The sequence below is a fragment of the Anser anser genome, assembly GCF_964211835.1.
Source record: "Anser anser genome assembly, chromosome: 7".
NCBI lineage: Eukaryota > Metazoa > Chordata > Aves > Anseriformes > Anatidae > Anser > Anser anser.
Window position 1 is genome coordinate 24,859,500 of NC_139727.1, and position 19,680 is coordinate 24,879,179.

The window sequence follows — 19,680 nt, forward strand, 5'->3', positions numbered from 1 at the left end:
TCAATTGAAAATCAGTATATCAATATTACTTCCTAAATCTTAATCATTAGGATGAGAACAGTAATCTTTGACAGTATTTGACATCAACTTGTAAAATGGTAAATTTAGGAAAAATATGTAAGACTGAAATAATAACCCCTAGACAGTCAAAAAAAAAAAAAACTTACATTCAATGATCTGTAATTTGTATAGTAGTTTAAGAGTTTCTTTAAATCCAAACAGTCAAAGATTACACGGCGAAAGAATGCTATTACCAATTAGAGTATGTTTTCAGGGGCAAATGGTTCTACTATGTTAATCCCTGAGGAAAAATATAGAAAATAGTACTCTGTTGAGAAAAAAAAAAAAAGGTATCAGTTTTAAATAAATAAGTAAAGATAGGAAAAAAAGCCACAGGAATACAGTTTTAGTGGAATGTGTAGATTGTACATGTACATGTAGTGGTTGCATGACTTAATATTTTTAAGAGTTCAAGATTTCATTGCTCCTTCTTTTTAACCACATTTGGTAATCGCTAAGGAAGACCACTAACTGACTAGATTTTGCCATGGTACAGATGATGTCCACTGGTTTTAATGGAAAGATGTATGGTCGGAGCAGTTAGAGTTACTTAAATGGGAATGCTGAAAGCAATCTAGCATATTTTTTCCTTCAGGGGAAATAAATAAATCAACAAGTTCACTTGTAGTTTTTACAAGAATGAAAATCCTGTAATGAATCCCAGACTTGATGGTGTTTTTCCTTAGCAGACAAAACAATGACTGCACCAGCTAAGTGTACATTCACTTCCTGTGACTTAAGCAATCTAAAACTTAGGTGGTTAGGCTGTGCTGCACGGCTGGAAGATGGAGGCGAAAAATACATATAGCTCCAGAAAGCAGTCCTTTGAAATGGTTATCTAGACAGCAGTAATTAATTGCTTTATTGGAGATGTCTCTCTGTTGACTAACAAGCTAGCTAGATGTCTACCCTGGGTAAGAGAAATTCCATCTTTTCAGCCTTAACATTTGCATTCTATTCCTCTTGCAGATGAACTTTTACTATTATTTAACTGATAACGAGTTTTAGAGAATTCTGGCTTTTCCTGCCTTTAACTGTTCATTGTTTCTGCTGTACTATATGATATGACAGGCTTCATCTCCCAATGAAAGACTTTTCTTTTTTTCTTCTTCTTTTCTTTTTTTTCTTTTTTCTTTTTTTCTTTTTTTCAGGAGGAAGAAATTGTGGATTGGTGGAGCAAATTTTATGCTTCAACAGGAGAACATGAAAAATGCGGACAGTATATTAAAAAAGGATATGACACTTTAAAGGTATTGCTGTAGAGAAAATAAATGAATATTTGCCAATGTTTGCACACCCAAAACCTGGTCAGAGCCGATCCCTTCATTTTTTTAAAACGCTTTTCAAAATTTAGCTGTACATGATTTCATTTAAAGGTTTATTATTAATTCACATGGTGAAATGGAGGTTTTAAGAAGAAATCTTTGCTTCTTTTCTACTTAATACTTCTCTTAATAATTGTAGTTAAGCATTTTAGTCTAACCTTCAGTCAAATGGAATTTTACTCCTAATGTTTTGGTTGCCAATCAGGTCCTAGAACTCAACCTACAGATTGGAAAAAAGTATGAACAGACTGAGGACAGCATCTTTTACTGTCCCTTTGTTGAAAGTCGAAGCCAGATCACTTTCATGTATCATCTAAGTACACCTAATGAAGAAAATAAAAATAAGGTTGTGAAATGCTATTTACTCTGTTTTTAACAAGGCCTAAATAAAGCCTCATAGCATGTTCTCCAAATATTGCATCGCTTCCACTCACTTAGATGTAAAAGTAAAAATAGCTTTTAATGCTTTAGGTCCTTAAGATATTCCATCAAATATACAGTACACTTTGCAGTGCCACACTGTTGGAGCTGATAGATATGATAATTTCTAAACTGTGTGTTTTCTTTTCTTTTTCCCTTTTTTTTTTTCTTTAAGGTGTACAACTGTGAATTGGAGAAAGTACCTGAATTTAATAACCTAACAGATTTCTGTGATACATTTAAGCTGTACAGAGGCAAAACTGAGGACGGTGATGATCCATCAGTGGTTGGAGAATTTAAGGTAAATTTCAGGTAATGGGCAACAACAAAATGCTGGATACAGTCTTCTGTACTTGGGAGCTTATCATTTAAGTAAATCTACATGCAAGCATTTCAGCAGAGTTAAATGCAGATGCTCTTACTTGCTTAGGTATAGGCTTTTCCTTTTTTCACAGAAGGAACAGCTGCACATGGCTCATGTTAAATGTGATACATGGTAAGTTCAAAGAAATAGCATTCCTGCTAATGCAACCTCTTTGGGGACCTGTCTGTGGAACAGAACCTTTCCAGATAGTCTCTTGAACAGTCAAAGTTTCACCTGTAGACATTCTCAGCGAAGTGCATTTGTAGAATGAATTTGTGAACAGTATTTTATACTGTATCTGTGACTTTATGACTTTTAAAGATGAAAATAATGTTAACATAGGTTTAAAAATAAAAGAAATTATGTTTTTGTTAAGGCAAATAAACATGAAGTACATTACATGTTCTTAGCAGGAGCAAACTAAGTAATACTGTTGAAATTTTTAAAAGGTTTATCAATTTCAGTCAGCTAAGGATGTAACCTTGCCTTTGCTGTCTTACCCAAAACCCACTAAAGTCAAATGACTTCCAAGTGACAACTCTTAAGTTAAAGACAGATATAATTTTCCTGTTTCTATGTAAAACTGTGTGTATGCATAGGATAAATAAGAAAAAAAATATAGATTTTTCTACATTTATCTTTATTGAGTCTTTGTATTACTTTTTAGGGATCCTTTAAAATCTACGCATTACCTGATGATCCCACTACTCCAGCTCCTCCTCGCCAGTTCCGCGAGCTACCAGACAGCGGGCCTCAGGAGTGTATTGTGCGCATTTATATTGTTCGAGCTTTGCAGCTTCAACCCCAGGATAATAATGGGCTGGTGAGACTTCTTGGTTTTGGAATGTCTGTGAGCTAACTCTGCTGTAGTATATTTTACATAAAATTAGTCTTATAACTACTTGTTAATAACATTTCTTCTTATTTTAAATAGTGTGATCCTTACATAAAAATATCCCTAAGTAAAAAAGTAATTGAAGACAGAGATAATTACGTGCCTAATACGCTCAACCCAATTTTTGGCAGGTAACAAATTTTATTTTCCATTTCTGCATTTTAGAATGTTTCATGTTTTCTGAGAATGTCGTGTACCATTATCTTAAATATCCAATGCTGTATTCACAGTTTTATACTGATAATTGTGACTGAAGTTATGTAAGGTATTTCCTTTTGAAATCAATGTACAGTGTAGGTGTTTGGCTAGTCTATATTTTTTGTATTACACGTGTACACTGCACAAATGCAAACAACATATCTTAAAACTGCCTTGTGTTATATACATATAAGAATAATGAAATGTGCTTAGAAAATATGGAAAAAGTTTTGGCTCTGAAACGTACTTTGGTGTCACAATGAATAACCAGCTCTTCCAAGTTCTTCTATAATGAATCTGGAAGTCTACGTTAAAAAGTCAGACTAGAAATTAAATCAAAAGAGGATACTGAGAATAATTTTCCACTAGAATACTCAAAGGTAATGGATTCTGCAGCAGTGACAAACATCAGGCTGAATACTTTGAAAGTAGATTCAGAGAATTAATTTAAGGAAATTCTCCAGCCTTTTTTGTAAAGGGCAGCAAGATGACTAATCTCTTCTAGTCAGACACTGAACATTTGGACCATGTTTATTAAAGCTCCAGCTGTGTATTGTGATTTAAAAATTTAGAAATTCTAATCATGCAAAAAATGTAGATTTTAATAGTGTGATTAACAAGAGCCACACTAGCTTCTTTCCAAGTCTCATTTCAAGCTGCTGCACAGAAAACCGTAAGTAATGCATTCTGTAGAAAGGAGTGTTGAAATATCCATAGCAGTAAGAAACAGAATTATTAACAATTACAAATATGAAGTAGAATATCAGTGGTAACTGCTACTAGAATTATCAGCACTAGAAGCATCCATTTAGTATCTTATAAAGGACATGTATCAAAAATAAACTTTCTGAGTGATAGTGTTAACTGGATACTTTTATATTTAGAATGTATGAACTCAGCTGCTTCTTACCTCAAGAAAAAGATCTGAAAATTTCAGTCTATGACTATGACACATTGACTCGTGATGAAAAAGTGGGAGAAACCACAATTGATCTTGAGAACAGATTTCTTTCTCGTTATGGATCTCACTGTGGCATCCCGCAGCAGTACTGCATGTAAGTCATACAGTCTGTTGAAAAGTCATATCTGTACATCTAGTCTCCACTGTCTGTAACAAATCTGGACTTCCTTCATCTTAATTGTATAGTTAAAACAATTGTATGGTGTCTGATGCTTTGCTGTTGAGCTCACTGTATCATCTGAATTCCAAGTTAAGCTTTAAAGTCTTCAAAAGAGCCTTGACTGAAAACCATGACATAAAACATTTTAGTATTCTTTTCATATGGTAATGTGTGTTTTTTCTATGCAGAGAACACACACTTAACACAGTTTTCTGAGCTATTCATGATAATTAATATGAAAGTATCTGTTAATATGTTATTTTAATATGTAAAGAAAAAGCATTGTCTTGAAAGGTAATTGAGCTGATACAAAATCATGTCATTGTATCATATTCAAGCAGCCAATCTAAGCAGATATGTTGCTGTCCTTTCTGAATTGTTGTAAAACTAATAAATAACTTTAAGATAATTCATAAATGCCCTGAATGTTGAATAATTTTAAGATATGTTTCTGTTGTTCTCCTAAAAGTTCTGGTGTGAATACCTGGCGTGATCAACTGAAACCAACCCAGTTATTGCAAAACATAGCCAGGTTTAAAGGTTATGCTCCTCCTGTCATCTCTGAAAATGGTAGAAGAATTAACTACGGGGGACAAGACTATACTCTGGAGGAAGTTGGTGAGTTTGTTTACTTACGTTTCCCGCTTGAATTCACATTGACACAAATATAAAACTTCTCAGCTATTTTGACTTTAATGTATGCAGTTTTGTGCTCAATTTTAACTTTTTATAAAAAAATTCAAATGCAAATTCTGAGTCACGAGCCCCTGTTCTATTCCATTTATTTTGTTTCAGAAGCTAACAAAGTACTGCATCAGCATCTTGGTCCAGGTGAAGAGCGGCTAGCCCTTCATATCCTCAGAACCCAGGGTTTGGTACCTGAGCACGTGGAGACGAGGACCTTATATAGCACCTTCCAGCCCAACATCCCTCAGGTACTATGAATTGTTTTTACTTCTGTTTCTTGAATGCAGAAATAGAGCATTCCTGTAGCAAGCAGAAAAGTCAAAATAAATAAGTGTGCTTATATTTGAAATGGAGCACAAAATCTGCAGTGGTTCCATTACTTCAGTCTAGTTAAGGGATACTATAGGCCATCAGTTGCAAACAACCAGACACGTGAATCACACTGCACTTAATACTGTCTTTGAGAGAGCAGAAACTGGGACCTACAGAATGCAAACTATACAGGCACCTAACTTGCATTGAATTCACCAGGAGGTAATGTCCCTACCATCTTCTGAATTCTTGGTGTTGTTCATTTGAGAAAGTTTGCATAATGTGAGGGATTGGGCTTACCACTATCTGAAGCCTGTACAAGTTCTGACACTGTTAACATGAGTGAGCTAGAAATTAGTACTAATCAATAGGCATTTCCACAGAATTACCATGACAAACGTGTATGCAGCAAACAATCCCTCATTCATCTTCTCTACTAATACAGGGAAAGCTCCAGATGTGGGTTGATGTTTTCCCCAAAAGCTTAGGGCCTCCAGGCCCTCCCTTCAACATCACTCCCCGAAAAGCCAAGAAGTGAGTATCTGTATATATCGCACGTCATCTGGCAGCCATGACAGAGGCAATTCAATTCTCTTTCCCCAAACATCTACTCTCCTAGGTATGTTTTACGTGTGATTGTCTGGAACACCAAAGATGTCCTTCTGGATGAAAAGAGCATCACAGGGGAAGAAATGAGTGACATTTATGTGAAAGGGTAGGAGCACCCTGTCATTTAACACTTGCAGATAAATGATGTTCAGAATATACTGGAGCTGCCAAGAACATGGATACCAAAGATGATTTCGTTCAGCCAAGTCAGTGCACCCTTCACTCTGAAGTAGTGCAAACCTCAGATAAGTACAGAAGTATCATGAGATATAGCATGATCAGTTAATGTGTTGTGAAAGATCTCAAAAATTCAGCCTTACAAAAAAATAAAATCTAGAGGTGAGAAGCAACAGACAAGCTAGTGTGTTAGTTTCAGTGCTACATATCTTGGAATCTTGTTACATTTCCTAGTCTTAAGGAAAAAAAAAAAATACACAGCAAGATACTACTAGGCTATTGATCACAGAATCGTCTAGGTTGGAAGAGACCTCCAAGATCATCCAGTCCAACCTCTGACCTACTACTAACAAGTCCTCCACTAAACCATATCACTAAGCTCAACATCTAAACGTCTCTTACAGACCTCCAGGGATGGTGACTCAACCACTTCCCTGGGCAGCCTATTCCAATGCCTATCTAATTCTTCCTAAAAAATTAAAAAAACTCACCACAGTTGGAGTACTAGTCTTAGCAGATCAAAAGTTCAGTTCAGATTTTTGTATTTGCAGCGCTAAGTTTGAACCAAAGAGAAAGCATGGGAAAGTCTCCATCCATGTGTCTGTGGAAGCCTCTAGCCATCCATGAGCAACTCCTATGGCTTGTTTGCAACCACTCAAAACCATGGTTGCAATACAAATAAGTACCAATGTAGTTCCACTACAAACAGTAAACATGTCTGTCTCTACTTTCAGATGGATGCCTGGTAATGAGGAAAATAAGCAGAAAACAGATGTTCACTATCGATCATTGGATGGTGAAGGGAACTTTAACTGGAGATTTGTTTTTCCTTTTGACTATCTCCCAGCGGAGCAACTCTGTATAGTTTCCAAAAAGGTAGGTATTTCTAAAGATTTTAATACTTTGAATACATACCATAATTAGTCTGTTAATTTTGTCTGTTGTACATATAGAGGCAGCTTGGTTCAGTTCTGCATAATTTTCTCAAGCTGCTATTGCAAGCAGGTTCAGTTTTTCCTTTGAGCAAGGAACAACAGCAGTCTCCTCTTAGCAAGGTCAAGAGATGGTTAATTTTCCCCACTCCCACCCCAGAGTTCACAACTACTAACAGACCACAGAACTGAATTTTCAGATGTAATTTTAAAAAGTTACTTGTGTTTTGTTTTTTAAAATAGGAACATTTTTGGAGTCTTGACAAGACAGAATTCAGAATCCCACCTAAACTGATCATCCAGATATGGGATAATGACAAGTTCTCCTTGGATGACTATCTGGGTAAGATTTTAAGAATTATCATCATCTCAAAGTAGGGTATTAAAACGATTTTAAATTACTGCATTAAAGTCTATATTTTCAAAGTTAGCTACTGAGCATGCAAGCACACTCCTGCCTTCACACAGTACAGTGTTTGTAACTTGTGCTCGTGAATGAATGAGTGGATATTCACTCACTAAAAGCCTACCTGGAGGTAAACCAATATACTTTGTATTCATGTAAGTCTTATCACAAAATGCGAACGGCAAGATAATCATAGAATTATTAAGGTTGGGAAAGACCTTCAAGATCATCTGGTCCCCCTACTACCAATGTCACCCACTAAACCATGTCCCTAAGCACCAAGTCCAACCTTTAAATGTGTATGAAATTTCATAAAGTGTACGAAAACTTACTTCAAACGAGAGTACTTCAATTCTAAGTAAAGGTACTGACATAATGCTGTAAATTAGGTTAAACAATCTCTTTCATGCTATTATTAATTCAGATTCGTACAGTATCCTTGCTGAGGCAGGCCTTTACTTACGTTCAGTGAAAAGCATTGATTGAGAGTATTTGTTTGAGGCTTCTTAACACCAGAGGATATTTTTTCTCAGATGGTATCTTTATTTAACTATGTAACACACAGGAAAACAGAAGTCTTTCAATAAGACATGTCATTCAAGAAGACTTGCAATAAATTTTGTACTTAGTCACTTTTGACCAATCTGAAGTTTTGCTCTAAAAATGACAAATACTGACTTTCAAAGTTAAATATCCTAGCTTACACAAAAAATGACTTTATAGAGATACTGCCCTGCAGAAAATTCTCCACCCTGTGTTAAGGTAGATAAATCTTTAGATTACATGCAAACCGTATAGCCCTCAAAAACTGGAAACAAATCATCAAGTTATAACCATCATTAAAGTTAGCTAAATAATATGTTTAACTATCAGAAATTACATGAGCATTATATTGCTGTACGTGGTTATTTTCTCTTTAGGTACATGGGGGGAAAACACTATTAAATATCAAGTCATGTTGCATTAAAAAGGAGGAGGGGGGCAGCTTGCTGAGTCCATTATATCAACACCAATGCTTTCAATACTAACAAGACAGGTGTAAACACAGCCTCTTACCTGCCTCACAACATGCTTAGATAAATAAGAATGTAACACATTTGTTCATCACTTTTCCTCTAGAACATGCTTGGAGATAAGAAAGGTTTATTTTGAAACACTATGCTTTTGGCTGGTAGCATTACACAATGCCAACTTTTTAATGTCTCTGTCTTGTAGGTTTTGTGGAACTTGATTTACATAGAACAATCATTCCAGCAAAAGTTCCAGAGAAATGCAATATAGACATGATTCCAGAATACAAGGCAGACAGTTTTCAGAAGGCTCCCAAGACTGCTTCTCTCTTTGAACAGAAATCTATGAAAGGGTGGTGGCCATGTTATGTTGAAAAGGATGGCTCACGCATTTTAGCGGTATGATTACTACTTCTTTAAAAATTACTTTGCTTTTCAAGTAACCAAGAAAGACTGTAAAGAGACCCTTGCTTAGCTGTTATCTCTCAGTAGACAGAGGAGGAGTAAATACTTCGTCCCATGCACAAATTCAGGAAGTTTGCTCCATCAACAATTAAACTATGAGTTAAATACTTTAATTAATTTATTTTGTCTTTAACTTTGTTTATCTAGAAGGACTGTGGCACCGTGTTGAGTCTAGTTATCTCACCAAATCAACAATTATTATTATAGTTATTATTTGAATGAATTTAGCATGTTATTGCTTAGGAGAAACATGAGACATCTTAAATGAATTAAAGAATAAAGAAAAAAACTTTAAATCCAAAGCTTTTTTTAAAAAAAAATACACATATAATTATATATATATTAAATATGTGTGTATATTATATACTATAAATATATAATATATATTATAATTATATATAGTGTGTGTTTGTGTGTGTGTGTATATATATATATATAAATAAAATTTATATACTGAAAAGACAGACTGGATTCTTGATTATCAGAAGACCCAAAGCAATTTAACCTGACTTTTTTATTGCCAAGGATCTAATCTATCTGGAGGGAAAAAAAAACAATCCAACAGCAATATAAAAATGAGACGCTTAGTCATTAGGGAAAGATGCAGTCCTTGCATTGTTCTTGAAAGAAAAACAGAACTTTGTTTTGCCAAATTGGAAAAAGCAATACGTAGCCTAAAACTGAACTGCTAGTAAATTAGCACACCGTTTTATGTACTGTATCTTTTTTCTTATTTGTCATTCGCTACCACTGTATTGTGACACTGCCACAGTGCAGAAACAAGTATACTTTGAAATGGAAACACACACATGCACACAAAAGCAGCTTGTACAAGACTGTGCTGTTTAAGTATCAAACAAGTATTCTTCCTGCTGTTTCAGTAAGATGTTTGTTTCATGCCACATATTTTCTGAAGGGTAAAGTTGAAATGACATTGGAAGTTGTTAATGAAAAAGAAGCTGAGGAAAGGCCAGCTGGTAAAGGAAGAGATGAACCCAACATGAACCCCAAACTAGATCTACCAAAGTAAGATGTTTTTCTCTTACTAGCCTGAGAAATATGCATCTAGCAACTGTGATGTTCTTGACAAGATCTGCATGCAGCAAGTGACCTATTAGATCTGAACTATCCTTTGCAAAACTGTGCTTATAAAAGCCATCTGTGTTTCCTTCTTCAAATGTAAGGATGAAAACGCAAGGTGGTTTCACTATAATGGCATGCATTTACTGAAATTGCTATCTTAGGCTAAAAAACTATCTATGTTTTTTTCAACTCTAAAACCAGAGTGTTTGCTGTGTTAGTCTGTCACACTTAACTATTCCCTGTATTTATAGTACGATTAATATTTTTTTCTTTCAAAATGCAGCCGACCAGACACTTCCTTCCTTTGGTTTACAAATCCCTGCAAGACAATGAAATTTATTGTGTGGCGCAGGTTTAAATGGCTCTTCATAGGCCTTATCATCTTGCTGATTATACTCTTGTTTGTAGCAGTGCTCCTCTATTCATTGCCGGTAAGAATTTTTTCAGTGTTACTGTTGTTCAGCTATAGTGTGAGGCTAGCTTTTGTAAGTGTCGTCAACAACATACACCCTTTCCTCAGACAAGAGATTCTAATCAGTTCAATTCTAGCAGGGAGATAGGGGTTATATCCTTATACCTGTAAACAGTTCCAATGGATTTTTAATGAGAAAGAACTATGTTAAAACTAAAGATGAAGCAAATGAGTGCTTTAGAGGTGTTAGTAATGTACACAATTAAAAATTGTGTCTGGATTTCATTCTATTTTACTCTGAAATATCTTACTTTACTATCTTTACCATATTTTAACTGAAATTAGCATACCCTGAACACATTCTGATGCGGTTTAGGATAAATGTCTTTTAGAAAACTACACTGAAATATTTCATATAAATCTTTTCACTTCTGTTGTTTCCTCCCTTCTCACTCCCACAGAACTACTTGTCAATGAAGATTGTAAAACCAATTTAAAAGAAGAGTTTTTTCACCTCATCTTCTTAAATAGCAGTGAGGTTTTGCCTCAGGCTGTGGACCAAATTCAGCATGCTTATTGTCTGCTACTATTTTGAACTGGAAAATAGATGAGAAGAAAGAATTTAACCAAGGTTAGCCAAGGTTCAAGGGGTCATGACTGGTGTTTTAAAAAAACACACAAACAAACAAGACCTTGTGTGTATATTTCTTGACTTCAGTAGTATCTACACATGGTAAGGTTCTATCTTCCATTGCTTTTAAACTTTTTTTTTTTTAATAAAAATCACTCAGGAGACTGCCTGCTCTTGCTATCTCTATTTTTTTATGGATACTTTTATGGACACTTTTGAGAATTCCTCTGTATTGGGTACACCTTGAAACTTTGCATTTTAAATTAATAAAAAACAAACCCTACTTATAATTACAGATGCCTAAGAAACCTCACAGTGCATGAATAATGGGTCAGATGTTTTCAGAAAAGATTCCAGCATCATTCTGCTTTAAATTCTTAGTTATTGCACTGTAGACTTAACAACACTGTACGTATCTTGACAACTGCATGCACACAAAAATAAATACATTAATATACTGTTTACTTACTGTAATGTAAAAATGGTTAAATAAAGTTATCCACAAGTAAAATGCAAGTTTCCAGATTTCATTTCTTTTGCAAAACCGCAATGCATTAGGTATTGTATAGTGTCAATCAGAGGAAATAAGCCTATTAATCTGGAGTTTATGGTATTTTATTATTGTCTTCACAGTGAAGAATAAGGAAATACTTCTGCACAAAATTCTAATGAATTTACTCATTAACAAGGAAATTAATAAAGAAATGAAACTTCTTGAATAATTCCATTATACTCCTTGGATTTAGAGATGATCTTGAATCAGAATATAAAAGGATATACAACCTAGTTCAACCCTGGTTTGAAACATGATCTGAATGCACAGTATTTTATTTAGACTCCTCCTCCTAGTTACCATAGAATATAAAATAATCTGCACTAAATTCAGGGTTATAGTCTGGAATTCCACCTTGATTTTATGAAGGACCAAAGTAGAAGCATTCTCCAGTGCTTTAAATGCAAAAAATCTGCAGCAGAACCTGAAATCAACATTTTGTATGATAGTCACATTCTTAACTGCATTAAGATTCCTGCTGTCTTTAAAAGGATGTAAGTAACAACTGCAAGAATTAGTCTTGAAAAAAAATCTGTTGTGTATTTAATGGCACACAATGCTTTTTACAGCACTGTGAACTAACCATGCACTTGTCAGGCAAAATAAAAAAAAAAAAATGTTACTGATTTAATTCTGTAGAATAAGCTATAGTAAAGGTATTACATAAATGTGAAGTCCTTTTGGCAAGAGGGGAGGCAGAAGTAGGAGTCATCCTGTCAAAAAGATAATAACACCCTTATTTTTTGGTTAAGACACTGTCAAGCATCTTGACCTATGAATGAGAGCTCAGAGCTGGAACTAATCACTATCCAGACAGATTGTCCCTTCACTAATGATGAAATAGCACTCCAGAAATAACCAGTAATTGTGTCACCTAATGTTTGATCATCCACTATTAAAATCTGTCCCAGTCAATGCCATAAATATGACAGAAGGTAAAAATCACAGCAGCCTTATTTTCATTCTATAACAAGAAAGTGTGTTACTTGTAATGGTTGTCATTAGGCCAGCATTTAACTTTAAGGAGGTATTTAAGAACAGCATTCCTCAGAAACCAATTATGAAGCAGAGTAGAGATCTGAGCAAGCCTCTTCACCTAGCATTTGAAGGAGGGGCAGGTATTGCCCCTTCTGAGTTCACTGTCTTCCAGATGCCTCTTTGTGTAAACATGCATAGGCATGATAGTTTCACTACAATTATGCAAATGATACTTAAAAACATAACTGAAAAGTTTGAGAAGCTAGTCTGCCTCCCAGCTTGTCCCCATAACAAACAAAAGAATACACATGTTCACACGCAAGAAAGTGTGAGCATTATAATTTACATACATTGTTAGTCAAATCTGCAATACAGTGTAGTGGACTGTGCATGACTCCAAAGTAGAGTAGGTTTTTACCTGGCTCAAACAGCAGCAAAGATTTAGCCCTATATAGAAACAACTACATGCCACGCTTGCTGAGCCCTGGCTACTGGGACGCTCACTTAGGCCATGTTGCTCCAGTTACCAGCAACTGAGGGAAACACCCTCTGAGGATACAGAAAAAAGGGCAGGGTATAGATGTACCTAACACTCTTCCTTACAATAGGAAACAAACCGTAGGAATTCCTCTTCCTGGGAGGTTGCTTTGCCTCAATTAATAATAACCTGTCAAATATAAATGTCCATGATTTTTTGACTACTCTATAAAAATACAAGATTTTTGTGTTACTATCTTCAGTACTACAACTAGGCGTACATCTCTAGTTGATCTTCGCCCTCAGTCTGTGTTTTGGCACATGAGAGTCACAAGTCGAACGCTTTTCTGATCAAATTTTCCCTCAAGGCCTGGAACAGATCTATGCCACTCTTTCCACAAGCTGTGTCCTTCAAGTTTACAGCCTTTTAAAGCAGTTTGGGAAGTACAGCCACACAATCAAAAAAGTCAAATCTACCCTTCATCCATGACAGAGAAGATCAGGTCACAACAGATGCTCAATATTCAGTTCCTTCCTTAGTAGTCGGGAGAACAAAGTGAAATAAACTCTGTTTTTCACTTCAGCAATTCCACAGGCACCGTCATCCAAAATATTTTGGGCTGTGGGCTGATGTGCTCAGTTCAAGAGCACTCCTGTCACAATTCCTTAGTGCACAGACTCTACGTTCCACAGAGATGATTATCTGGGTCCAAAGTGACTTCTGTTTTGGAAAAATCTATTTGATGAGGCTGCCTTCTCTGCACCTGAGTGTCCTTAAAACATGAGATGATAGCTGGCTGAAACAGCCTGGGAAAGGCTAAAGCTAGACAGGAAGCACTTTTAACAAAAATGGCTAAATAAAAGCACTATCTCACTTGCCAGCAATACATCAGAGTCCTGGCTCTGACACTGTGTTATGTTCAAGAAGCAGCAGCTGCACTCTTTGATACATTCAGCTTTCCAAGAAGCATGCTATTTCTTATCAGATGCCCTTCAAATGATGGTAAATGCTTCCTATATTCACCCCAAACCCTGACTACTGAAATGGACTGTAAGAAGGTTAACAGCTGCTGTCACGTACTTTACAACTGCACAGATTATACAAGAAAGAATCATTGAGAAAAAATCTGCACCTAAACCAGCTCGGGGTAAGATAAAGAAGGAGTAAACTCACGAACACCCACAATGTCCTTGCATTTCTTCGAACAACCACAAGATGACATCCCAAGTCTCATGTGTTCACAAAGGCTTTCCAGTTTCATTCCTATCCTGAATACAGTTCACATATGAACAGTAACATTATTTAATAATTAAGGGAAAACACAATCCCATCAAAGTCCATTGCTGCAAAGTGTATTTAGCAAGCACAGTTGCAAATGCATTTGGGACTTACCAATTCTACAAATATATATAATTTATATTACATATATATATTATTATTCTATATTAATATATATAATATATAATATATAGAATATATATTTATATAATATATTGAATATATGTAATATATAATATATTGATATTATTTAATATATAAATAATAAATATATATAATTATATAATATATATATACAAATAGAAAGGGATTGAAAGAGAAAGACTGGTCCCCATTGACTGTGAAAGTTTCATTCTGCAGCTGCAGCTGTGAAAGTTTCCACTCTGTGCCACTAGATGCCTAAGTATCTACTAGCAACTTGAAAGCAGAACCAAACAGTGAGATTGTAGCACTCATTGCTGAATCTTGCATATGCTATCTCAGCTAGAAAATAATACTCAGGGCTTTACACTTGTGTAAAGTTGTGCATGAAGAAAGCTGTCATGTATATAGACAGGCAACTGAATTAGAAAGTAAATTCTCCAAAGAAGGAAAAATATAAAGTTCTCTAAAAATACATATATTAAAAAAAAAGAGGGAACATAGACACTATGTCCACTGAGTCCAACAGCACTCTGACCACAAATCTACCCTTCAAAAACGTTTGTCTCTTTTGTAAGCTTTTGCTATGGCCAACAGATGAAATCCATTGACAAGCGCAAGATGAACAGAGATGGGAAAACGCATACTTTCTTGAAGCCACCAGAAAGCTCTGAATACAATACAGTTGCTTATGAAAGACTCCAAGGCAGTTGTATTACTTTCCCAGCCCTAACAGGTGCCACAACTAGCAGCAAAAAGCACTGGGGCACTCAGAGCACTGCTGGAGGTAACACAGATGCCCTGAACACAGCACTGGGACCACCAGCCAGCTCAAAGGGATCTATAAGTGCCAGCACAGAGGAGTGGGGCATTCACTGACTTCCTTTAGGGGTGTTACTTCATCATCAGTGAGGGACAATGAGCCTATAGCATCTTCCCCCTCACAGCTCAGAGCTGCAGCAAGGTGCCAGCTTCCATTCAGGACCCACAGACCAAGCCACCTCTCCTCCATTCTTTCCTGCATCAGTGCTGCTACCACAATAGTGGTGCTGGAGGGTGTCCCCACCAACACCCCACCAGTAAGGGCACACTCAGCCAGGTAACAGGTTCAGGCTTAAACCTTTCAGGCAGAGAAGTGAACCAAACCTGTACAGACCTCCCTTCTGACTGTACTGCTTCAAGCACAAGCCTTCACAGATACCGAATCTTTTGGCCATGACTAAGCTTAAGTGTCATGCTTCTCAGCTGTAAGAAGGCACAGACACTTCCATAAAGGAAGAGATGCAGAACTAGTAGTGCCTGGGGAGTTTATATTAACCTTAAGTGCAACTGCTCTTAGGCGGTAATGAAACAATTATAGATTTGCACCTAAACTCCTCTCAGTAGTACCTCTTTAAACAGCTATGCCCTCTAATCAGATCTGCCAGTGAGAGCAGATGAAACAATGCAGATGAGCAATATGAAACAGAAATTAAAGAAACAAAGCTGTAGCCATCATCAGACAAGGAGCAATGAATAAATCAATATCATGCTGTTACAATGTTGTTCTATCCAACATAATTAGCTCATGTTCACACTTCATATTTGATTTTGTCACAGGTCTCAAAAAAAGTCACATTGAAAAGGAACAAAGATTCAAATGTTGACAATGAGAATAACCAATTAGGCCTCCTGTACAAGAAAAGATTAAGAGGTCAGCCCTAGCCTGAAAAGTGACAAAGTAACAAGAAAATACATCTACAGTAAGCTACAGAAAGGTAGAGAACATAGAAATCTGATGCTTTTATTCAGGGAATGTATTAAAACCATGTAAAACCATGCATGTGCACACATGAAAACTCCTTTCCCCTCAAAACCTTCAACTGAAAAGGCAAAAAAAATTACAAAACATTAGAGGAGACATTTTAGTGCAGATTTTAACTGTTGGAACAAACCATCAGACCATATAACTCGATAAGAACAAAAAGCTGCAATACCTCCCTACATTTACATATTTGGACAACACTACAAAACAAACAAGCTCTTACACTTCACTGCATCCCATGCTTACTGGCAGGAATCTCCAGGAAGGCATTCAACTCAGGCTGCACTGCACAACTGGGAGCAGCAGGATACACTCACAGCTGTGAGAGACGTTCTTCCTTGCAGAATTCCCAAGCTTTCCTGCCTTTAGTGTATATTCCTTCTTGCTACTCAGGTTATCAGATCAAATACCACGAAAACACAATTAATTAAATTCTCTAAAGACCATGGATCAGCTTCAGAGTCACCATTCTAGTGGAGTACACCTCACAGTACACTGGCAGCATTACTATTTATTCCTATTCACTACCATGCCCTCAACCAACAAAATCAGAACACCACCAACTTCTTCGTACACCCTTTTTGATTCTTTTTAGTGTGTGACTATCCTCTTATTTGCTTCAAACCATAGTACTATAGTGTATTGACACAAATCATGGAGGGTATGGCCTACAGAATAGTATCTTAAGCTGATTTAGACATCAAACAAGATATTCTCAAACTAAGTCCTCAGTTAGCATTCCCCTTGCCCCAAAGCTCTGTTTCAGGACTGCTGGCAGACTCAGTGGACAAGAATACGTCTGCCACATAGGAATGACCTTCAGAAGAATTTATTTACTCATAGGAGGACAAATATCACAGGAAAACAAAAATAAAATTAAACAGCAAAAAAGTACTGAGCCACCAGTCCACACATACTAGAAATGAGGACAGACCTTGCAAATATGTCAACTAAGCAATCGAGATACAGAATCCTTTAAGACACTCAACAGCTACTCTAAGTGTAAAAGACAGATAAAAATGTATGCTTACACAATGAAAGCTCCAGTTTGTAGCATACCCTTAGATATCACTATCTGGGAGAAAAGCATCAGGGCTTCTGCAGCAAAATTTCAGATTTCCCAACACTCTTTTTCCTGATTTCAAGGGGAGAAGCTTTGCAGAAGTATTCCGTACATGAATCTGCTCTCCTGGATACATGAAGCCTTTGTTTTAATTAACATGCCTAACAAAAGCTTACTTCAGACAACTGACAGTTTTCTGAAAGTTTTCTTCTGGCTGAGAACTGGTAACAGTCAATCTGCGCCCTCACTTCAGCCCCATGCTCTTTCTACTAGGGTGCAGGAAACACACTGGATTCAGCACCTCTGGGAACTCTATAGCTATTAGCTCCTACTCTAAATCTCTGACACTCCCTGGCCTGGCACAAAAGATCAACTTCAGCAGGCTTTTTTCACAACTATTCCCATTTTGGAATAGAAATGAGATTTCTAAAACAATTCTGCCCACATCAGATCCACCTAGCCCAAAACACATACACTCTACCACAGAATCCATCAGCCCTCATGTGAAAGTCTGCACAGTGTACCTGATACTGTTAGAAAATTAAGAAAGAAAATAGACTGAAACAAGTATTTATACAATAAACAAAAGTACTGGAACACCTGGGCAGATGTTCATCCTGGTGTTCCCATACAGAGGCTCTGTCACTGGGGAGCTCTTTTAGCTTTGGGGTCTGTTTCGTGCATTGAAAATCCTGAAATAAAACGGTGATGGTCCCACTGTGCTGAGAGTTTAAACACACACACACAAAAAGTAGACAGGTAGAAGCAATCAGCTCTGAGAAAGGATTTACTTGATTTACTTCAATTGCATATGTGCTGCGTGTGTTTTTAATTAGAAATCAGATGTCTCCACTCATCTTGCTCTGATCCATGCTGTGCCAACTTAAACCCTGCCAATGAATCTGAATAGTCAAACAAACCTCTGTCCCTCCCCAAACATCCACCATTCACATTAAATAAAGCACATAACAATGGAGGGAAAATAGACCTGAAAAGAGCTTATTTCCAAATGTAAAGGTCTAACCTGAGGGTAGCTATTTTCATGTAAATCTGAATTCTTCTCGCTCATATACATAGACCAAGAATTATCTGTTCACTTAACACTCTAAGCTTCTCTTATGCGATTAACAGGGAGGAGCAAATTAAAGGAAAATGGAATGGAAATCCCCCAAAGCAATAAAAGAGAAATGTAGCTCCCAAACTATCAAAAGACCCAAGAGCAAACTTTTGCATTCGAGGCAATAAGGAAAAAAAAAAAAAAAAGGGGTTGAAACCCCAAACCCATCTGGCACAGCAAAAGCTAGGCCAGCCTGGCAAAATATCGAAGAGTTCTGCTGTTAGCATCAGTTCTAACTGCTGACTGGCTCTTTGTCCCTTCTGGAGCACATAGGAAAGCGTCTTCAATTCAGTCAGCCTTACCTTTGCTCACACAGTAGAGATGCTGATGCAGCGTTTCTGTGAGGAAATTACATTTTAAACACCTTCCCACAGCAATTGTTCAGCATCTGGCCACCTGCTCCATAAAACTTCAACTATATTGCGCGTTTCCACTGCTGCATGTCACTTCTACCTCAAAAGCTGAGTTTCTGGTTTGGAAACTGGAATTCCCAAATTTCATTTCCAATATTTTTGGTCGGAATGCAATTATATATTTATTAATGGTGTGAAAGGAATTAAAGAGGGAGAAAGAAATCTATTGCCCATCTGTGACAATAACATCCATGTTAGTTTTATCATAAATACTAATTTCCATGAAAAGCTGCAGAAAGCTACCCAAATTGCCTGTAGTAGTAGTAGCTTACATCTGAAGTAGGCAGAGGAACATACAAGCCCCATGTGGTGCTGGAGCTGTACAGACCCTCAGGATTACAAGCTGTAATAGTACATTGTCCCATTATCTACAACAGATGAACACACCCACACTACCTCAACTGAAATTTCAAGCTCAATGAAATTATCTTCTATTATTCATAATCCTCTTAAAATTAAGTGGTTACATTGCCCCTTCTTAGCTGATTTAGAAAAGGTCTCTCTACTGGTGTTTCTAACCCAAGTAAGTTACTCCCAGCCTTGGGCAAAGTAGAAAGTGTTTCTATTAGCCCATATAGACAAGGCCATGTCATGCAAACTGCCAATTTAAGTGCTACTCTTTTTTTTTTTTTTTTAACTAGGATCGTGGCAGGACAAATACTGAAGAGTGCAGATAAGAAAATGAATATATGTAAAAAAAAATCTGACGATATAACAATATAAAAATAACAACATAAATAAAATAACA

General features: G+C 36.5%; 1 protein-coding gene and 1 long non-coding RNA gene across 13 annotated transcripts in view; one reads left to right on the forward strand and one right to left on the reverse strand.

Moving 5' to 3' along the window:
- The window catches only part of MYOF (myoferlin), a gene marked incomplete at its 5' end in the record, with an annotated part of 70,787 nt that extends 59,169 nt beyond the window's left edge, over window positions 1–11,618 (forward strand). For all 12 annotated transcript variants that reach the window (XM_083844619.1, XM_083844623.1, XM_083844624.1 and 9 more), the window contains 15 exons: window positions 1,212–1,310; window positions 1,981–2,106; window positions 2,837–2,992; window positions 3,104–3,195; window positions 4,147–4,317; window positions 4,853–5,001; window positions 5,179–5,318; window positions 5,828–5,916; window positions 6,002–6,097; window positions 6,903–7,044; window positions 7,344–7,443; window positions 8,722–8,915; window positions 9,898–10,007; window positions 10,348–10,495; window positions 10,938–11,618. In XM_083844619.1, the coding sequence (XP_083700745.1) occupies window positions 1,212–1,310; window positions 1,981–2,106; window positions 2,837–2,992; window positions 3,104–3,195; window positions 4,147–4,317; window positions 4,853–5,001; window positions 5,179–5,318; window positions 5,828–5,916; window positions 6,002–6,097; window positions 6,903–7,044; window positions 7,344–7,443; window positions 8,722–8,915; window positions 9,898–10,007; window positions 10,348–10,495; window positions 10,938–10,973 (1,848 nt within the window). In that variant the 3' untranslated portion in view covers window positions 10,974–11,618. The remainder of the gene's footprint in view (window positions 1–1,211; window positions 1,311–1,980; window positions 2,107–2,836; window positions 2,993–3,103; window positions 3,196–4,146; window positions 4,318–4,852; window positions 5,002–5,178; window positions 5,319–5,827; window positions 5,917–6,001; window positions 6,098–6,902; window positions 7,045–7,343; window positions 7,444–8,721; window positions 8,916–9,897; window positions 10,008–10,347; window positions 10,496–10,937) is intronic.
- LOC310902704 overlaps window positions 1–19,680 on the reverse strand; it is a 58,533-nt gene that overhangs the window by 5,557 nt on the left and 33,296 nt on the right. The gene's annotated exons all lie outside the window — the stretch shown is intronic.